General features: G+C 37.9%; 1 protein-coding gene and 1 non-coding gene across 2 annotated transcripts; one reads left to right on the top strand and one right to left on the bottom strand.

The window, feature by feature from the left end:
- Positions 1-4,392: 4,392 nt before the first annotated feature.
- Positions 4,393-10,272, bottom strand: LOC121429172. The gene is made up of 2 exons (XM_041626106.1): positions 10,060-10,272; positions 4,393-7,353 (listed from the first exon to the last, which is right to left on the bottom strand). The coding sequence occupies exon 2, from the start codon at positions 7,326-7,328 to the stop codon at positions 4,986-4,988; it is 2,343 nt and encodes a 780-aa protein (XP_041482040.1). The 5' UTR covers positions 7,329-7,353; positions 10,060-10,272; the 3' UTR covers positions 4,393-4,985.
- A 741-nt stretch (positions 10,273-11,013) lies between these two features.
- LOC121429342 lies at positions 11,014-11,175 on the top strand. Its single transcript, XR_005971893.1, has one exon. It is a non-coding gene; the product is annotated as a U1 spliceosomal RNA (small nuclear RNA).
- The last annotated feature ends 1,991 nt before the right edge of the window (positions 11,176-13,166 follow it).

Raw genomic sequence — 13,166 nt, 5'->3', positions numbered from 1 at the left:
GTGTGTATTTTGGTTCAGTTTATGCTTTAATTGCTTTTTTAATTTTACTAGAACAGATTAAGATCTAGCCCAAATTAAATAATTAATGTGATCAAAGTGCTGTGAAAGTATCCGGGGGGGGCAGTCAAATGTGTTGCTGTACACAGGCACGGGTGACAAAATTATTTCCAAACACATCCAGCTAAACAAGTTTTTCTCTCTCTGCAAAATAATTTTTCGCGTTTTTTTACACATTTTGTCCCCTAAACAAGTTGTCGCCAGAATGTGACCCGAGAAAAAAGCTTGGGGGAAAAAAACATACCCTATAATATTTTGGCTAGTCTTCAAAAAAAAGCTTTAGAAAAAAATACCCTAAATACTTTTGACCCTGTGATTGACAAGTCTTTTAAAAACTACCCCTTTTTTGAAAATCTGTATTTTCGATACCTTTAACGAGTGCATAGCTGCCCGCTGAAAAATACCCTTTTGAATGCATTTTTGGTCACGTGTTTGTACGGATATGTATTTGACTGCCCCCATAGGCGGCGGAAGCAGAAGGACGGGGGGGGGGAGACCTGTCCCCAACTAAATTTTAGGTGGGGGTTCCCCCCTAATTTTTTTTTTTTTTTTTGCTTGTCAATTTTGTTTCCTGCGTCCCCCCTAAATTCAGGTGGACCCCCCTAAAATTTTTGTGGCTTGTTTTTTCCTTATCACATTTTTTTACCTGTGTCCATTCCAAAATTTCAGGTGGACCCCCCCCCCCCCTAATTTTTTTGCTTCTGCCGCCAATGGCAATCACGGTCCCCCCCCCCCAGTGAAAATATAAGCACAAAACCCATGGACGAGGGCCGTGAGATGGGGAAGAGCACATTCCTGCATTGGTGCATTGATTTATATTTTTCAATATTTCAGATCACTGAGGAGTACAATTTCATTATCTCCTCTCTTTCTCGAATTGATGAGGTCCCTCAAATATTTCGATCTAGCTTACGCTCGTGGGCCACATCCTTATTCAGTTACGGGTTTTGTTTTATTTCAAATAGTAGGTTATAAACACAAATTCAATTATACTAGTCTATATACACACATATGGCACCAAAAACAGTGAATATGCCTCAAATAAGCAGATTAGCTAGCGAGTGACTTCTCTAATTAATAATCGCAACATATAATAATTATAAACTTGGTGAAATTAATTTCATTAGGAAAGTCGAGCATAACGAACTACTGAAAATAATCTTATGCAGGCCTACTATTTTCAACATGCATGGTTATGGTAGGAGCACGCATAGGCGGCGGAAGCGGGGGGGGGGGGCGGGGGTACAGGTCCTCCCAAAAATTTGAGATTTCAGGTAGACCCCCTCTAATTTTTTGGACTTCCGCCGCCATGGGAGCACGGCCTAATTAGTATACATCTCTATGGTTACTACGTGTTAAATCAATGTTCAACAAAAACTCAACTGCAATGTTTTTTATATGTATAGCTCGCTACCGTTTGGGGCAGGCACCGGGGCATACAGGCACTTCACCATTAAGTTTGATAAAGCATACTACTAGTATATTTAATTAGAGTAAATATCTTAGGTGCATCATCATGCATTCCAATTCATCACCATATTAATATGCTCTAAAACATTATAGGCTATCGACGTTACTATATTCGTTACTTGATCGGTTTTGTTTTTAATCATGAAATCAATAAAACATACCCAAAAAATGTGTTTAACAGGGGCGCGTTTCATTAACATTTTCGTCCGACAATTTGTCAGATCCGACAAGTTTCCATCATCGTGATTTGGCTCAGAAGCACTGTTACTGTGGTAACTGTCGGATAAAACAGGACTTGTCGGGAAAAACGTCCGACAAGTCCTTTTATGAAATGCTCCCCTGGGTGCATTTTGAACTTTTTCGTGATTAAAATAATTGTATATCTAAATCCAGAAGCTATAAAATCACTAAATTCGTAGGCCTCCGATTTGAGGTGGCGCTATTTATTCAAAATATTGAAGCAATACACTTTTTTGTAAGATAAGAATATGAGATGCATGGCATTCGATAAATCACAGTCTTTCCTTCTTCCCTTTCTGTTTTCCTCCTCTTCTTTTAACCCTTTTGTCTCGCCCTTATTTCCTCGGTTTTACTTTCTCTCCTTCATTTTATCTCAGATCTCTTTATTTTCCCTTTTCTATCCCTCCCATTTTTTTTTACCTTTCCTTTCTCCCTCCTTCTTTCTTTCCCGTAAGTTTCCAGATGGTTGGATGGATTTTCTCTCTCACTCATTTCCTTGTTTTCTAGCTCCTTTCACTCTTTTACACCCGCCCCCCTGCTCTCTACCCAAACTGGAGTACAAATATATATAGGGGAGTAGGGAATGGCCCCCCCAAAAATCTTCAAAATGAAAAAAAATAGGAGAAAAAGACAGAAAAGGAGGGGAAGGGTAGAATGTAAACAGAACTTGATATCTTTATTTGATATTCTGTCGAAATTCACGGTTTGCAGTGAAGGAGATAACATTTTGGCTCGCTCGCTTCGTTCTCAGTTATATACTGAGGCCGTCGTCAACATCAAGCAGGTCGCTCATGACGACGGTCTCCTGCGTTCTAAAAATTCAGTTAAATAATATTTTTCATATACTTTTTTGTATTCAGAAAGAGATTGTAAATGATACGTGTGTCTAAATTACTAATAATTGATTATGTTGTATTATGTTGAACATGTGGAACGCAGAAATAAATTTCAAGCAAACAAACAAATACGCCACGGACCACCTCAAAATAAAAATTCTGGCTCACTTAATTATACTGCTGCCCCCTTCTCTCCCCCTCCCTCTGTCTCCCCCTCTCTCCTTCCTTATCTCTCTCTCCATTCTCACCTGTCTTTTTTTGTCTCTATTTTATTGATATACACTCGTCTATTCTACTTGTTTTAGACCTCTTTCAAACCCTCCTAAAAATTATTTACACTCGAGTCGGGGCCTACTGATGGATCAAAATTTTATTACACGGTGCACTGAGAAGTAGTACATAACTATAGCCACTGTCACACCAACGAAACCAAATCTAAATCGACCATTTTATTTTTTTTATTCATTCATTTATTCATATATTCATGTATTTATTAGTTTATTTGTTTATTCACTTTTATACTTATTTATTTGTTTATATATCTATATTTATTTATTTTATTATTTATTTATTCATTCAATTATTTATTTATTATTTATCTATTCTTTACCTCTCTTTTTTATATAATAATATCGACTCTATATCTGCTCTCTTTTATTGCTTATACAATAATTATCTGCATACCAAGACGTGCAAAAACAATAAATTGTAAACGTTGGGAATAGAAGGAACGAAATGAAATGAAAATGAAACGAAATGAAATGACATGACATGAAACCGACCAAATTTATTACGTTATTACCAATCGGTCGATTTGGAGATCGTTTCATTGACCTGCACTGCAAAAACTCTGGTGTTGATTTAATACCAGCCCGGAATCTATTATGTCCACACCAGAGAATTATTAAAACACCAGTTTGGAATCAAACCGAAGCTATTTAATAATAACTGGTGTTGTATAAACACATATCTGGTGTTAGACCAAAACGAAATTGGTGTTGCTTAACACTTCACTGGCGTGGATACATTCCGGGCTGGTGTTAAATCAACACCAGAGATTTTACAGTGTGTATAGCATTATAATATATGTACATGCGGCGTGCCATCAAGCAAAGAGTCCTGCTCTGTAGTCTATAATAATTAAGTTAGGTGAAAATATAAATATCCTCTGAATAAAACAGTATATAATATAGAATATATCTTTGGTGCAACTATTACACGTTTTAAAACGAACAGCTCCAACAGGGAATGCTCAATTCTACCATACACATTTTCCAATAAAATCAACATTATACATCTAAATAGAGCACAAGAACTATCCATGAATTATTCTACTATAATACTTGACAGATAAATTTATGTATTATGATTCAGTCAACATCAACATACTTTGTGTGCATTATAGTACTAAGAAAAAATATGCACTAAAATATAATTCAGTATATGCTTCTCACTTTTATGCTGCGTAATATAAAATAAATTGAATGAAGTCATCAAAATTCTACATTATTGAAGATACAATTTCATTATTTTTCAATAACCATGGTTCTTTTAATACAACAATAAAGTAACTAGCATAAGGATTGAAAAGCTTATTATCATTGAATCCATGGGCGGACCCAGGATTTTTCGAAAGGGGGGGGGGGCACATTTTCCCGAGGGAAATTTTGACAAGCCAAAAAAAGGAATTCAACAAAATATTAAAGGAATTTCGTCCACGAAAAAATTTGACAACCAAAAAAAAGGTCTTCACTTTTGAAAGGGGCAAGCACACTTCTGTTTTAACGGCATTTTTACATTACAAATTTTAATTGTGCCTCTCAAAGGGGGGCACGGGCCGGCTGTGCCCCCCCCCCCTCCCTGGATCCAGTGATTGAATCATCCATCCGGCATCCGTTATGATGGTCACGAGTAGGCCTAATCAACGTTGTTGATTTTTTCCCCTTAAGTTAATGCTAGGTTATGATGACGAGATTTCACATTCATTTGGGTGCACATGCGTAAAGGTAAGGACAAGAGTTTTATCACATCATTTCATAACCAGCTTTCCCTCGCGTGAGCCGCCCTTTCCTCCATCCCCATCTCTCTGCCATTACTTCTTTCTATTCCTTTTTAAATGTTCCACTTTTCAATTCATAATGGTAAAAACATGAATGCGATTGCTCAACAATCATTAATCTAAATCATAATAGGGTATATTGCACATGCATCAAGAAATTGTCTTTCAAAGATATCTTATCATTGTTTCTCAGCATCCATTTCACCTATTCAATTTGACTTCACCGCTATACTTCATAATTCAGAACAACAATGTCTTCCATTATACTTTTCATATTTGCACTTGCATTCGAGAGCACATAATTATTGCTGTGTCCGGAAACGTCATGTCTTCAATTCTATGACGTGAACGAGGGTTGTTGGAGCTACCTGGCGATAGGGAACCTTCTGCAACCGAATCGTTCTACCGGCAATTCGTGCTAGAGTCATCCAATTTCTCTTGGCGTCAAGAAGTTTTGATCTCATCTGGTTTTCTACGGCTTCATCTTTGCACATGTCAAGGGCAGATCTGCCATTCTGAGTAAAGAGATCCGCCGAACCTCCGAAGCTTTGGAGAATCTCTACAAATTCTTGAAAAGGGAATCCGTTGTTATCGCCGGCTGTCTGATGGCTACTCTGGATACTCTGTCCTATTCCTTGGTTGTAGATCTCCATTAAGTGGTGAAGAAGGGTATACCCTCTTTTATCCTGAGCGTTAGGATCTGCACCACTCTTGAGAAGCAGTATCAGGACAGTTTTCAGTTCAATGTGGCAAGTGATGTCACAGCTTGGAGACAGGTAGCCAGCGAGAATAGAATTGAGAGCGGTCTGTTCTAGCTTGTCTTTCACGTCAGGATCGGCGCCCTCAATCAGAAGCGTCTGAACTGCCAGCCGACATTCTACCGTCATGGCTGTCGAGTGCCTATCCAAGAGTACCTTCAATGGTGTTTTGCCTTCAGAGTTTATGGCATTGATATCCTCACCGCATGAATGTAGTATTTCAAGGAGTGCCGAAAGACGTGTTGGGTGGTCAAAGCTGCAAGTACAGTTCCTGTCGTCATTTGAGTTGGATTCATCTTTTGGGATGTGTCTGCAAGCAACATGAAGGGAATTGTCTCCTACCACTGCTCGAAAGGGTTCGCTTGTACACGATCCAAACAGGTATGCATCCTCACAGTGATCATAGGTGGCTAGTACTGACTTTTTGATGGCTCTTGTGACAGATAGAAACCTCTTGGTTAATCCACGAATATTTTCTATATCTGAAGATCCAATGGACGGGTTACAGAGGCATAGATATAGCAGGTGCATTTGTGTGAGATACAACCAACGCAAAAGAAATCGTTTCTCTGATGGCTCGCTTTCATAACATTCCTCAATGAAAGTTATGACTGCCTCTGCAATTTTCTGATCATCTTTCCGGGCCCATTGTGAACTATGTCTATAAGATCGGAACAATCCTAGAAGAAAGATAATGGTGTGCTCAAACTTTCTTTGTGTTAACTGAAGCTGCAGGCGCATCTTGTGCGTCAATAGCGATATTGCTTGACTGTAGTGATGTTTGTTCTTCAAGTATAAGTAATACTCAATGATCAAGGGCATCAGGTGATCCTCATATGCCTTTGAGGGAAGAACCCTTTGTCTGGCCAGAATCAACTCCACAAGAAGACCTTCCCCGTGATTCTTAAGAGCATGTAATTCTTCAAAGGTCTGTGTCTCGACGTGGTAGAGAAGCCCCTCCTCTCGTATCTGGTTGGTGAACTTCCACAATGGCGTCTCGTGTGACGTTCGCAATTTCATGCCAATCTCCAAGTGCTTAAAGGCCTTGTAATGGGTCTCGTTTAGTTTGCATATGATAGAGAATTTCCCATCACGTTTGATTTTATTGAAGTACAGAGAAGATGCTAATAGTTCATGGTAGTCAGCCAACTCGGCTTCATCTACAGAAAAGCTATTTGAAAGGAACGTTAGGGTTTCAGCATTGCCTTTGATGCAAGCAAGGTGAAGGGGTGTGAGACCAAGGTTATTCGGCTTCAGCTTTGCTCCCGCTTTCACCAACCACTTCAACACATTCAGTCTGTCCCAAGCCAACTCCTTCAACATTTCATCCGTTTGTTGAATAGCAAAATGAAGAGCGGTGTTGCCATCAGGCGATGAAATGTTTACCATTGCCCCACCCTGCAAGAGAATCTTGACCATGTCCTGTGTCTGTGAATTTCTCTTCTGACAAACAATCATCAAAGGAGTAAGACCTTTGTGGTTCTTCAGATTGATGTTGGCTCCAATGTGTATAAGAATCTTCAGGACCTGTAGGCCATTCGGTGTTTCTCCTCCACACACCCGATGTATGGGATACCCTCGGTCGGGATATTTCAGCTTCTTGCTTATGATTCGAAGAATGCCCACATTGCCACCAAGAACACTCTGCATCAAAGGTGACGACTCCTCATCCGACTTCGCGTCGACAGTGACCCCGAAGTATTCCACAAGATCACGGACTACATTCTCGTGTTTGAAATGAACAGCGATGTTGAGTACCGGTTCGACCACGATGGAACTGTGTTCTAGAACTCTCCTTGCTTCCTGGAACGTTAAATCTTGTAAGAGTCTTCGTATTTCCAGAACATCCCCCACTCGGGCTGCTTCGTAGAGGTCCTTTGAAACTTTGGGTGATATTACGATGCTCATGATTGCTATTGGTGAACTGATAAATCTGTATAGATAGGAAGATAAATGAAGATACATTTTGACTTTATTGGATTTTAAGGTATATAATCATTAAACAATGAAAGTGACGATGGTGGTAACTTTGATAATTTATAGTGATGCAAAAACATGAGAGACAACAATACAATTATGTTTTTCTTAGGTCGAGACTCACCCATCCCCAGAATGTTCAGCCTGTTCGAAGATCAATGCTCTTTCAAAATAATGTTCATTTATCATTCGTTGATATTACAAGTTGGTTTCTGCATGGAGGCGTTTGGTAATAATATAGGAAAGGGTTGTACACTCACAGAGTTGGTGTCCCTTGCATCTACTGGGTTACACTCATAATCAGCTTTTCATTTTTGTTCACTTCTACATATCTTTTTCAAAGTCACTTCTGAGTTTATAAAACAGATTATGAATATCATAAACCAATCGTAAATAAAATGCAGTTCATTTAATTATATTAAGCCCCTTGACAGTATTCAGGGATCATAATTTATAATACTTTCATAATTATTGACAGCATGCTGGTATTAACAGATTTATTCGCATAATACAGAAATATTAAATAAAAAGCAATTATCAAACAAAGCATAGAATTAAGATTATGTACGTTAGGCATATAATTTATGAACCCGGGGAGGATTTTACCAAGGGCGGTGGCATTTTCTAGGGGAAAAAATAACAAGTAAAAAGGTCTTCACTCCCGAATCCGGAATGAAAGCTATAATAATGTTAACAAAAAAAATGAAAAGGTCATCACCATGCATATTTTTCACTACAAATATATTTTATGGCCTCAAGGTGTGGCGAACCATGTATACAACGATGGCAATCACAAAATTGCAGAGGTAAAGATTGCAGAGGTAAAGATTGCAGAGGTAAAAGTGGCAGAGGTAAAATGGCTTGGGTAAAATGGCAGATGTAATAAAATCAATGGGCGGGGTAATTATAACATAGGTGTGACTGAATTAAGACCTGTATATTTTTCATTATTTGATTCATCTTTCTTCACATGCGTTTTATAATTTTCAATCAATAATCACTTATTTCTGGAAACCTATTTCAGTTACCTACATTATTTCTTATTTTCTCTTAAAAACCAAGATAACAATGAACTAGATAACATTTTATAACAAATTAATGTAATGTCGCGGACATTGGATTTATCCATTGTCTCTATAATACGTTGAGGGAATTTTACATCATCGAGAGACAATATCTCAACTTTACAAAGCAGGAAAAGTGTTAAAGGAAATAAGAGGGACTCGGGCAAAAACCCAAGCTCGGTCGAATTTTGTCTCCAAATCCACCCAAACAAATTAGTTTAACATTAAACTCACACATTCTTTCGCATTCTATCTATCAGAAGAAAAAGATCTTTATAACAAGACTTTTCATCGAAAGACAACTGACAAAAACTGGTAATTTCTCATGCATTCATGGAGAAATCAAAACATACTTTACATCATGAATGAAAAATTTACCTATTTCTTCATATGATAAAATAAAGTATAGTGAGTGTATGGTCACTTTCCCATTTCCCAGATGTTCATTATGAAGTTTATACTTAAAGGTCAAGTCCACCTCAGAAAAATGTTGATTTGAATCAATAGAGAAAAATCAGACAAGCACAATGCTGAAAATTTCATCAAAATCGGGTGTAAAATAAGAAAGTTATGACATTTCAAAGTTTCGCTTATTTTCAACAAAATAGTTATATGAACGAGCCAGTTACATCCAAATGAGAGAGTCGATGATGTCACTCATTCACTACTTCGATCGATCTTTTGTTTTTTCTTGTTTGAATTATACAATATTTTTAAATTTTTACGAATTTGACAATTAGGACCTCTGTGCCTGAAGCACAAAATGTTAGAATAATAGAATTCCACGTGTTTAGGGAGGAATGAAGCTTCATTTTACAAGACAATGACGACAAATCAAAATATTTCACATTAAAATACAAAAGAAATAGTGAGTGATGTCATCAACTCTCTCATTTGGATGTAACTGGCTCGTTCATAGAACTATTTTGTTGAAAATAAGCGAAACTTTAAAATGCCATAACTTTCTTATTTTACATCCGATTTTGATGAAATTTTCAGTGTTGTGCTTGTTGAATTTTTCTCTTTTTATTCAAATCAAGGTTTTGTTGGGGTGGACTTGTCCTTTAAAAATATAGCCCTGTTCGCTGTCGCACACAATCGCACACCGATATACATCGATGCATGAATGATATACTCCCGGATGATACTACTATACCTACCATGCCTACCGGGGAAGTGAGAGAACTGAGAACTCCCAGTTCCCTGCTAATAATATGCAATATCATGAATAAGACAAGGATTGCATATTCCCTTGCAATGAGCACAGATTATGAGATTGGGCGAATTAGGCATAAGATTGGCTGAATCTCTATTTTACCATAGAGTTATTAATAGCTCCATGATTTTATTACCACAAGCAATATCCAAATCAATCACAAATCACATATAAGATAAGCTCCTCATGTTGTAATTACAATAATACAACGTTTACAATCGTATGCGTTCGAGAATAATATATCGCGCAATGAACGGACGTTGTGTGAATGTGAATGTCCGCGTACTATATTTTTCGTTATTCCGGCAGATATGATATGATATGATATTAGAATAATATTGGCTTGAAAAATTATATATGGTCATATATTTCAAATACTTACCTCTTTCCCAAATATCAGTTCACGAATTGATTCGACAGGCAATATCTGTCCGCTTTATCCAATTCATGCATGCTGAATAACAACATGTATATTGTACGTCGCCATTTGTGAGTTTTGTTTGTTTTTTGTCTATGCGATGCTATCGTGTGCTTGTACAGTGTCTATATGTGTGTGTACATACATACATACTGGGAGCATGCTGGGGGCTGGGAGTTTACATGTAACTCGGATCATTCGGCCTGTATACATCCCTCAGAAATTTAAACTGCATGATTTATGTATAAACATTGCATTCATTTATTAGCTGAAATTTCATTGCGGAGAAGGTAGAATTATGGTTAAAATTAGATTTTGAAATAAGACTAAAGATCCTCGACGTATACGCGGTCTATTGATTTGATCTCAGACAAGTAAATAAATGTCTTTTTCGAGATTTTGAAATTGTATTTGAAACCACCACATACAAAAATGCAGTGTTTATAAGAAAAGTGAAATATTCGATCTAAATACAGTAAAAATATTTTATTTTCATGTGATTTTTTTAAACCGTTCACACAGTACAGTCCGAGTACACGGCCATACACAGGCTACTTAAAGAATACGACCCCAATACGACGCTGAATGATGGTTGGTTTTTACTTTGACGTCATGGGTCAAAGTTAATTGCTCTTGCATATTCATATTCTGGTCGCCAGCGCGAAGGCTTTTCAAGTAGAAGTGCAACAAATTGGCATATTTTTACAATTTATTCTTATTTTGAATGATGTTTTTTAATAAAAACATTAAGAATCGTTATTAATAATGTTTTTAAATAATAATATTTCATAGCACGTCTGTTCATAATCGGAAATGTAAATTAAAGAAGGATAAACTAACGAACTTTGAATGAACCACTAACCGTAACAAGTGTAATACGTTTATTCTTACTTATATTGTTCTGAACGACGTAGTAGCATACTTACCTGGCGCAGGGGTCGCATTGATCAAGAAGGATGCACCCCCAGGGCGAGGCTTGCCATTGCACTCCGGCTTGCTGAACCTTGCGATTCCCCCAAACGTGGGGAACTCGGGCGTATAATTTATGGTAGCGGAGATCTGCGTTCGCGCTATCTCCTATAATCAGTGTAAAGACAGATTGTCACTAGAAATCTTTGAAAGTGCATATCCACCAAAATGGTTTCTTAAGAGAGTATAGGCACACCATTGAATTGGGATGTGTCTATATAGACGCACGACAGAACTTGGACTGTTATTGGGGGGTGGGGGGGGGGGGTTTCAGAAAAGAAGTTCCTGATAATTGGTCTTTTTTTCCAAAGTGCAGCAGGGAAGAGCTGGGCGAGTCAGCCCTAGGGGCGAGTCCGCCCACCACGTGATTTCCCCTTTGCTGTGATTGGACATAAGTTTTGTTAATGATGTAATGATCTACCCGAATGTACCTTGGCGAGAGGTCACCGTGCTCGGAATCCCCATAAATTCAACTTAAGGCGACTCCATCCGTTTTGAGGCATGTACACCCGATCCGACTGTATAAACACATAGTCTGCACCCCTCTGCACCTGCTGCTACCCTGTTTGGCGTTCAACGATTAGCCTCGTCGATCTGGCTCTGCACAGCGGCTGCAAAACAAATTTTCGGAGTATTTTATTTCATGTCTGATTTCGAACGATAAAATATGATTTTTTTTTATGTCCCTGCTCAGATACTGGATGGTAAAATGTGGCCATAGACAATTCAGAAATACATCAGTATGCTGCAAACTGGGCAGCAAACTTGGAATGGGCTGATATGCATCACTGTTACGTAACTAACATAATGTGTATCCAAAACCGCTGAAGCGAGAAAAATAAGATTTTCATAGAAGTTAGAACATGAAATGGGCCCCAAAATTGGCTTTCTTTTTTTCCTGTACATTTAATTAAGAATACTTAATTAAATTAATTAAATATACCACATTTTGGAATTAATACAGCCCGGTATCAGAGGGACATTTGGGGGATGCGCTGTATCGAAAGCAGATTCCTCATAATAATTATAATTGAAATGTCATTTTTGTCTCACCTGCGAAGCAGAGTGAGACTATAGGCGCCGCTTTTCCGACGGCGGCGGCGGCGGCGGCGTCAACATCAAATCTTAACCTGAGGTTAAGTTTTTGAAATGACATCATAACTTAGAAAGTATATGGACCTAGTTCATGAAACTTGGCCATAAGGTTAATCAAGTATTACTGAACATCCTATTAGAGTTTCATGTCACATGACCAAGGTCAAAGGTCATTTAGGGTCAATGAACTTAGACCATGTTGGAGGAATCAACATTGAAATCTTAACCTGAGGTTAAGTTTTTGAAATGTCCTCATAACTTAGAAAATATATGGACCTAGTTCATGAAACTTGGACATAAGGTTAATCAAGTATCACTGATCATCCTGCATGAGTTTCACGTCACATGACCAAGGTCAAAGGTCATTTAGGGTCAACGAACTTTGGCCGAATTGGGGATATCTGTTGAATTCCCATCATAACTTTGAAAGTTTATGGATCTGATTCATGAAACTTGGACATAATAGTAATCAAGCATCACTGAATATTTTGTGCGAGTTTCAGGCCTAATGATTAAGGTCAAAGGTCATTTAGGGTCAATGAACTTTGGTCGAATCGGGGGTATCTGTTGAATTACCATCATAACTTTGAAAGTTTATTAGTTTAGTTCATTAAACTTGGACATATGAGTAATCAAATATCACTGAACATCCTGTGCGCGTTTCAGGTCACATGACCAAGGTCAAAGGTCAATGAACTTTGGCCGAATTGGGTGTATCAGTTGAATTACCATCAAAACTTTGGAAATTTATGGATCTGATTCATGAAACTTGTACATAAGAGTAATCAAGTATCACTGAACATCCTGTGCGAGTTTCAGGTCACATGATCAAGGTCAAAGGTCATGTAAGGTCAATGAACTTTGGCCATGTTGGGGTTTTTTGTTGAATAACCATCATCTCTGTAAGTTTATTGGTCTAGTTCATAAAAAGTGGACATAAGAGTAACCATGTATCACTGAACATCTTGTGCGAGTTAGAGTAGTATTCAAAGTCAGCACTGCTGCTA

Source organism: Lytechinus variegatus, chromosome 15, assembly GCF_018143015.1.
Source record: "Lytechinus variegatus isolate NC3 chromosome 15, Lvar_3.0, whole genome shotgun sequence".
In the NCBI taxonomy this organism is placed as follows: Eukaryota; Metazoa; Echinodermata; class Echinoidea; order Temnopleuroida; family Toxopneustidae; genus Lytechinus; species Lytechinus variegatus.
Note: the sequence above shows the minus strand (reverse complement) of the source record. Positions and strands in the feature narration are given on the sequence as shown.

Excerpts from the sequence above, each read along its gene's own strand:
- LOC121429172 (XM_041626106.1), bottom strand. The coding sequence starts at position 7,328 with ATGAGCATCGTAATATCACCCAAAGTTTCAAAGGACCTCTACGAAGCA.